At 43.5% G+C, this 7,665-nt stretch overlaps 1 protein-coding gene across 1 annotated transcript in view; it reads right to left on the minus strand.

Moving 5' to 3' along the window:
• Positions 1-436: 436 nt before the first annotated feature.
• LOC104515314 (A-kinase anchor protein 13-like) overlaps positions 437-7,665 on the minus strand; it is a gene marked incomplete at its 5' end in the record, with an annotated part of 20,778 nt that continues 13,549 nt past the window's right edge. The window contains one exon of the mRNA XM_010159236.1: positions 437-624. Coding sequence (XP_010157538.1) covers positions 437-624 — 188 coding nt within the window. The remainder of the gene's footprint in view (positions 625-7,665) is intronic.

Genomic DNA, 7,665 nt, shown 5'->3' on the forward strand with positions numbered 1-7,665 from the left:
CCTTATTTCAATACAACTGTTTTTTCATTTAACCAAAAAAGTCCAAATCTACACAGAACAAACACAACAGTCAACCATCACCACGCAGCCTGCCAGCTCCTCTCTTTTGGGCAGCTGGACTTGTTTGAAGAAAACCTTTTTCACTTGTGTTTGCCTAAGGTTTGTCTTAATTAGTTGATATTAGTGACTCGCTTTAAGAGACAGCTGGAAGCAGAAAAGCGTGCAACAGAACAGGAGAACAGAACAGTATTATTGTATTTCCCCTATACCCTAAGGACCTGCCCCGATTGTTGCCAGCAAGAAAGGTAAAAGCAGAATTATATAAAAATTGCCTTTGAGGGCAGAGTGTGGCTCTCAGACACCAGTGAGTGATAATGTACAGCAAAGGCAAGCATGAGACAGAATGGAAAACCAGCAGAGCTATCTCAAACCATCCTTACTCGGTCAAAAGCTGGTGCAGCTTCTGGTAGCCCCTCTCCAAGGCCAAGCTCACAGGCGTTGCCCCTTCGTTGTTGTGGATGCTGAGAGCTCCTCTTCCACCCGGTTGCTGGAGCAGAAACCACGTCAGCCGCAGCAGACCCAGCCTCACCGCAAAATGCATCAGTGTTTCCCGAGGGATGTTCTCTGCGAAGAAAGAAGGAGGAAAAAAAAGTAAAGAAATGGGAATTTGTAGGCTGCGTGTTAGGTGAGTGCCATATCCCTCCCCCCCAGCCACACCACACAGCGGCTGGCATGGAGCTGACAGCCCAAAAGCCAAGGAACCTGCAGCACTTGGAAAACACGCTGGCTGCCAAGATCCAGGAGAGACCAGCGCTTTAAAGATAGGGACACACCTCAGTGTGTCTGGAAGTGTTCAGGACCACTCAGGGTGACACTGACCACAGAAGTCAAAGTGAAAAAACCACCATTTCATAAACAGCCACGGCAACCCCCAAGTTGAAGCACTTCCAAACAGCCCCTGGCATGGTCAGGTAGGTTCTTCTAGATGTCCAAGCCTCCTCACAGACCCAGGACCAGATTTTAGGAATGCACAGGTTTTGTTATTTAATGGGACACTGATTTGTCCCAAGGCATGAAAAAAATCAATGTATTTGAAGCATAAATCTAAAGCAGTTATAAAAGAGAACAGGTTAACCACCCGTGTAGACAAAAATACTTTCCTGGTTTGATTCTGCCTCAGACCACCTTTTCTCAGCTTTATACAGCAGCTCTATCATTCTGAGTAGCAGCATTTATAAACTAGCAATTGCCACTGCTGCTTTTTATGTTTAATAACCGTGATCTTCTAATTTGGTAAAAGTCACTCCTGAGCCTAAGCTTTCACCTCAGAAAGGTATTGCCCTACTCTAAAAGCTACGGCCCTAGAAGGATGCTCTGAAAAGCTTCAACCAGAAATGAACTCCAGATGCACTGCTGAAATACAGTATTTACAGATCAAAGCCTGTTACTTCTGTATGAAGGGCAAAAACATTTGGGTTAAAAAAAACCTGTGAGAAATACAAATTTGTTCTTTTAATTAACGAAGGATTTCAGTATTGACGAGCAGCAACAACAACAAAGCAGCACCAACTGTGTCTCAGTAAACCATGCCAATGAGCACACTTGGTGCAATACCTTTATTATCATAGCAATGATTTATTGGGTTATTAATTTGGTTGCCAGCCAAACCTATACAGCAGGTTTAAAAATGCAAGTGCATAATGGCTTTAGGATTTAATTAAGTATTTTTTCCTTAGGAAGTATGCCCCAAGAGAAATTACTTCTTCAAACTGCTGCTGTTTTTCTTGCTTACTTGCTTTCTTAAGGGACATCATTAAGACCTTCAGTGAAAAACAAAGCAAAAGTGGGGAGTTCTCCCCTGCCTGACAGAGTTTTTCCCAACTTTTTGGATCAATTCCTGAAGACCTAATCTGTATTCAAGCACCAAAAGCTTTCTGGCTCCACCTCTCTTCCGAACGACTCCAAATGAGGTCTCTGGACTACAAACCAATCCTTCTCCCCTAACCTCCTCTTGATTACTGTAAAGCAAACCCATGGTGTCCTGAATGCATGAGCGTGTCTGAATGAAGGTTCCAGCTGATCAGAGAAAAGGGGAATAGCTGAGCTCACTCAGTGACAAACTCCCAGCCTGTGAGAGAGTAATGACAAGGATTTTGGTATTAAGTCCTTTGGAGTGTAATGCTTCAGAAATAAACAACACAACAAGGTAGTTAATCCATGGCTGTCCCAGTCTTGGACTTAAAAGAATAATGAAAAATAACCCACCATATAGACAGACATAAAGGAAAGGCTATTGAAGAGGTTGCAAAAAGGAGAGTGTTGATACATGTGGGACTTGCCCACTCGGTGAACTCGCACAATGCTCCTGCATTACCTGTACTAACACGCAGGCGGAGTCAGCCGGCATAACTACAGCCGTACTCTTCCTACTGAGAGGCAGGAAGCACAGCAAAGCATCAGAGCAAAGGACTGTCGTCCGAATAAAGAACATGTTGCGCTGCTCTGACCGCAGCTGTTCTAGCACGGGATCTCCTCTTCTAGCTGCTTTGCTGAAAGGAAAAATCCTCTTCCTAACTGGAACGGAGAGCCTTGCACCAAACCTGAGCAGCACAGACCTGCGCAGCATCAGCACGCGTCACCGGACTGCAGTGCTTCCTCCTCCAGCTGAGTGAGAGCTTTACAGTTAGTAGGAGTATCTTCTACTCATCAACTTTTGCTTCAACCGTAAACACACACACCAATTGCAAGTTTGCAAGATGCAAACACTCATCCTGTCCCTGATCCAACTGGGGGCCCCTCTCTCTATCATCCTTCCACACATGAAATACTCCCTCCCAATTGTCCCAAATGCCCGTAAACTGACATAATCTGCTCATATGACTGCAGCTTCTGAAAATCCCACCTTTTCCTCATTCTTTTAAAACAATTTTCTTTATCATCAAATTAGTGAGCACAACAGTCCCAGTGTTCGGGTGGAGGTATCCACAAACACAACTGAACTGAACGCGGCCCTGCCCCGATCCCTCTGAGCAACGACTACGTGCACAGAAGATCTGTACAAGAAGACATGGCGTGTTGCCATCCGGAACATATTAAACATACAAACTCCCTATGCAGGCCCGTTTGGAAGGCTCTGGCTAACGTATAAACTGGCCTGAGGCCATCCTAACAGATGGGCACAGATGATGGCAGCAAAGAGACCAGTACTGTACGTACAACAACTGCAGGGGCCCCAGGCAATGGCTTTAGAAGGTTTTGGAGTGTGCAAAAACTACACACAGTTAAAAGGCGTGTACCATCTGTAGGCTGGATTAACTACTAATACATAATGAAAAATACACCTGTTGGTGCATGGTGTTGCTCAGAGTAAGATGAGAGCTGGTCTGCATCAAGTATGGGAGCGCTGCTGGATAGAGAAGGGAGTGAGATGGATAGATCCCTCCAGCTTCCTACCTCTGAAGGGGTGAAGCTTGTAGTAACAAAACACTGAAAATTCACTCAGTGATTTCAAGGCCTTGTCACGATGCATGGTCCCAGGCATGGAAGAATAACAAAAGCTTTGACATGCAATAACCAGAGCTCCTTCTCCTACCCCATATGAAGCACAAGCTCCTCATCTTAAAATGCCTGTCCTTTGAATGTCAACAAAAAGCTTCTTGTAATTAGGAAATTGTGGAAATATAAGACACACGATACTGGAAAGGCCAAGGCTGTTTTGTTCCTTTCTCGTTTCCTAGTAATAGGCCAGAGCTGAAACATATGATTATTGTCCCATAATGGCAGGGCACTCTAATCCAGCTGGCAAAACATAAGACTTCAGATATATTATTTTTATGTATTTTTCTGCAGCTGTGACAAGAACAAACAGTCTATCTGGGTAACTAAGGACAAAATTTCCATAGAAGACTGTCAAATGTACTTTGCTAACAGTAAAGGATTAAGGTTTAAGGTGCTATTAGCACAAAACAAGTAAGTACTGAAGAAAAAAGTTTGGGTATGACGCATCCAAGAACACACAAACTATTCTCTAAGTAAAAACTTGCATTTTAGTCCTGATTAAATAACGTGGAGAAAAAAAAAATGTTTCTTTTTTAAAATTCCTCTTTATATAGAGTAACCCACACCTAATTGCTGAGCTTATGCTCCATGCCCTAAGACATCTTATCAAGGAAGAGACAGCCATGGACTGGAATAACTTGAACCATCTCTTGCTAGCCTTCCTCTGATGGTGACTTTCACTTAGTTCTCCTTCATATCCACATATACTGAGCAATTTTGCAATCTACCATCAAATCTGACCTCAAAATCTCATTCTCCTTGCTTCTGCTGGAAACGTTCTCACTGCTCAGATCAACACAGGGAGCAAAAACCAGCGACAAGCTATGACTTAATGCTGAGGACCTAAAGGAAGGCTCCATCAGACAACAGTACTGAAGAAAGGTCAAGGCAAAGACACTGTGTTTACACTTATGAGTTCAGTTAATATAAAGATGTGCGGGTAATTCTTTTTTAATCTTATAAACAAGAAATTTTTCAAAGCACACCAAAGGATCTTCATGCCCTCATTCCCACTAATACCAAAGGGAACCAAAACTTTCTCATGCCAATGATTCCTCAGCCACAAAACAAGCTGTACATCTGAGCACTGAGCAGTACTTCTCAGACACTGCCTGATCCCAAATTATTTTCTGCTTCCCATTTTCCACTGCAGAGGGCATTACGTTTAGGTACGGAAAAGACTTTACATCTTATCAAGGACTAGAGCTGAACAGATCACTTTGTGGTGTTGGCACAGAGACGAACATGCCGATTTACACCATGCAATCCTTTATCAGAGGGCACAGAGGAAGGTGAGAAGCAGATCAGGAAAAGATATGAAACCCTACGAAAAAAGTACCTGTAACTATTACACTGAAAGAGTTCAAAGAGAAACTGTGAAGAGTGAAGCAAATGAACTCATTAAAGCTTTACGTCTGGAAAACATCAGCTGCCTATCTTTAACATCCTCCCATGGAAACAAATGTTAGCTCCTATAACCAAATTTCATCTAGTCATTTCTGAAAGCTTTTTAAAGAGTTGGTTTTAGACTTTTTACATCTTTCTTTAAAATAAAGCACTTTTTTTTGGTTGCTTTCAGTCTTCAGACAGTCTCTTTTTCTGTAAAAGAAAGCAAATCAACGTCCTCTAATCACCGTGATGCTCGCGTTGCACTGCACACTGCGACCCTACTGGTTTTGTACAAAGCTACTGAACTCATAACCCAAATCCATTCAGACTATTGCAAACCTGTTCCAGAGGGTGGTGAAGCACTGGAACAGGTTGCCCAGAGAAGCTGTGGATGCCCCATCCCTGGAAGTGTCCAAGGCCAGGCTGGACGAGGCTTTGAGCAACCTGGTCTAGTGCAAGGTGTCCCTGCCCATGGCAGGGGGCTTGGAACTAGATGATCTTTAAGGTCCCTTCCAACCCAAACCATTCTATGAATCTATGAAACCAGGGTGAAGCTTTTCCCCCTCTGTCTACCTCCTACCTGGCGAGTCCATGGGGTTTCATTTCTCAAGCAATGCTCACTGCATGCAGATGTTTATTCCACAGCTCCGCATATTCCAGAGGTCAGAAACTGCATTAAGCGTTTTAACTAATGAGATGGTCCCCTGGTTATATGGCAGTAACGGTGGCTGACCATCTTGCTCATCAAAGGGACTGCTTCTCCTTACGCTCCCAGGGGAATGGCTCCATACCATGGCTGATCACCACAACCCTCTGCCAAAGTTACCCAGCTCCTGGAAGCATCACCATGGAAAGCTCACACTGTAACCACAGGTCTGGGTTTCACCGCTTACTATTAATGAGCTAAATGAAAAGACTGTTTCCTCAAAGGTTTTGTCACAATATTAATTAAAAGAGAACTTGAAAGTGATCTGTTTTCTACTGATAGTCAACTCACAGATTAAGCTCTCTAAAATATTCATACCTGAGCCTTGGATCCTCCCTAAGTTTCTTTTTTTCTTTTTTTTTTCTGAGACACAAACAAGCCATAATCATTACTCATACCTCCAAATATTCTGTTCTGGTTTTCCAGTTCACTTATTTTCTCTCCAGTCATTTAAAATGGAAAATCACAGTCCTGTATTTAAATTGCATGCGTCCTCAGAATACATATTAAATTTTGATTTCTAGATATAAAGCGTAACAATCTGTTCCATTTAAAAAGCCTCCTTTAAATGCCACTAAGAACAGCAAATAACCCTACTTTTGACAGCAGTAACGACTATGTTCTTTAGAAAGTTACAGTGCACTTATAATTATTAAGATGGACAAGATTATACGGCACCTGAAAGTAATGCTGTGTTTGGAATACCATGGTAACAAGAGTAATCCTTAATTATGGGTATTCTGAAATTGTGGGTGTCATTTGAGTTCATTCAGATAGACAGATAATTAAGAGCAAGGCCCAGGGATCCCTCACTGCAGAGGGGCAGTGCATGGCTGGGAGAAGAGCACAGTCCTCGGGACACAACTGCCCCAGGACAGAAGCGATGAGGGCTGCAGCCGTGCAGGGAGGAGGTCAGGACACACTTACCCAAGGGGGTCAGACATACTCTTTACCCCCAGTGCAAATCTTTTACCCTGCCCCTGCAACACAAGGATGTGCTGCTGCACCAGCTGAGCAGGACATGGCACTGTGCACGCCACTGCTTCCTCCGTCTCCTTTGGCTTCGGCACGTGCTGGGCTTTCTCTTGCTACCCAGTTCATCTAACCAAATGGCTGAGCATCTTCTGCCTGCCTTGGCAAGATGGGACTGAGCCTAAGGAATTCTTAAAACTGGAAACTTAGGTGCTCCCATCCCCAGTTCTGCTATACTGGCACCAAGTGGGATCTGGGAGATATTTTACTCTCCCAAATCACATTACCTGGGACCCCTGCAAAATATTTTATATCTGTGGGTAAATAGATAATTAATGAAAGTCTTCCTGGGGTCCTTTTCTCTAAGCCAATGATTAGAAGTTAAGACTTGTTCCCTGAGATCTTCTACAAACAGCAAGTAGGAGGCTGCACCTCAAGTGCTCTACACAGCAGGTGGGTTCAAGGAGAACGAGAAAAATAAGAGATGGAGAGCAGGAAGGCAAATTAGTCAGATGCACAACAACCTAAGAACAAACCACACTGAAAAAAACATGGCCATTGCTACTGGAAAAAGGACCAAAACACCACAGGTACCTTCTTCTCTGCTTCCCAGTCAACTCCATGGGTGTAGGTCCACCGTGCTACTTCTCCACAGGAATATAATGTTGATCAAAACACACTGAAACCTAAGTATACCTTTTGAGAGCAGCTGTCATGAGGAAAAGCTTGAGAGAACAGCTTTTATGTACATATAAAGGGGGAAATATTCCATAAAGATACTGTTCCCTAGATAGCTTATTGAAGTGAAATCAAGATCAAATCCGAAGGGCGAAGAATTGGAAATAGGAAATTTGGCCAAGAGTTATCTCCTATCCAGAGAAAAGCAAGCAGGAAAAGCTGGAAGACAAGACCACTGATAAATGGTTTAAGATAGAGGATTCTCTTTTCTGAACTCTCTTTCCCATAATGTCCAGCCCCTGCTCTCCGACACGTGAGCGTTACTGGCAGTGGTAAGACCAGGCTGGGTACCGTGCTCCACA

This window comes from Eurypyga helias, unplaced genomic scaffold, assembly GCF_000690775.1.
Source record: "Eurypyga helias isolate BGI_N326 unplaced genomic scaffold, ASM69077v1 scaffold9279, whole genome shotgun sequence".
In the NCBI taxonomy this organism is placed as follows: domain Eukaryota; kingdom Metazoa; phylum Chordata; class Aves; order Eurypygiformes; family Eurypygidae; genus Eurypyga; species Eurypyga helias.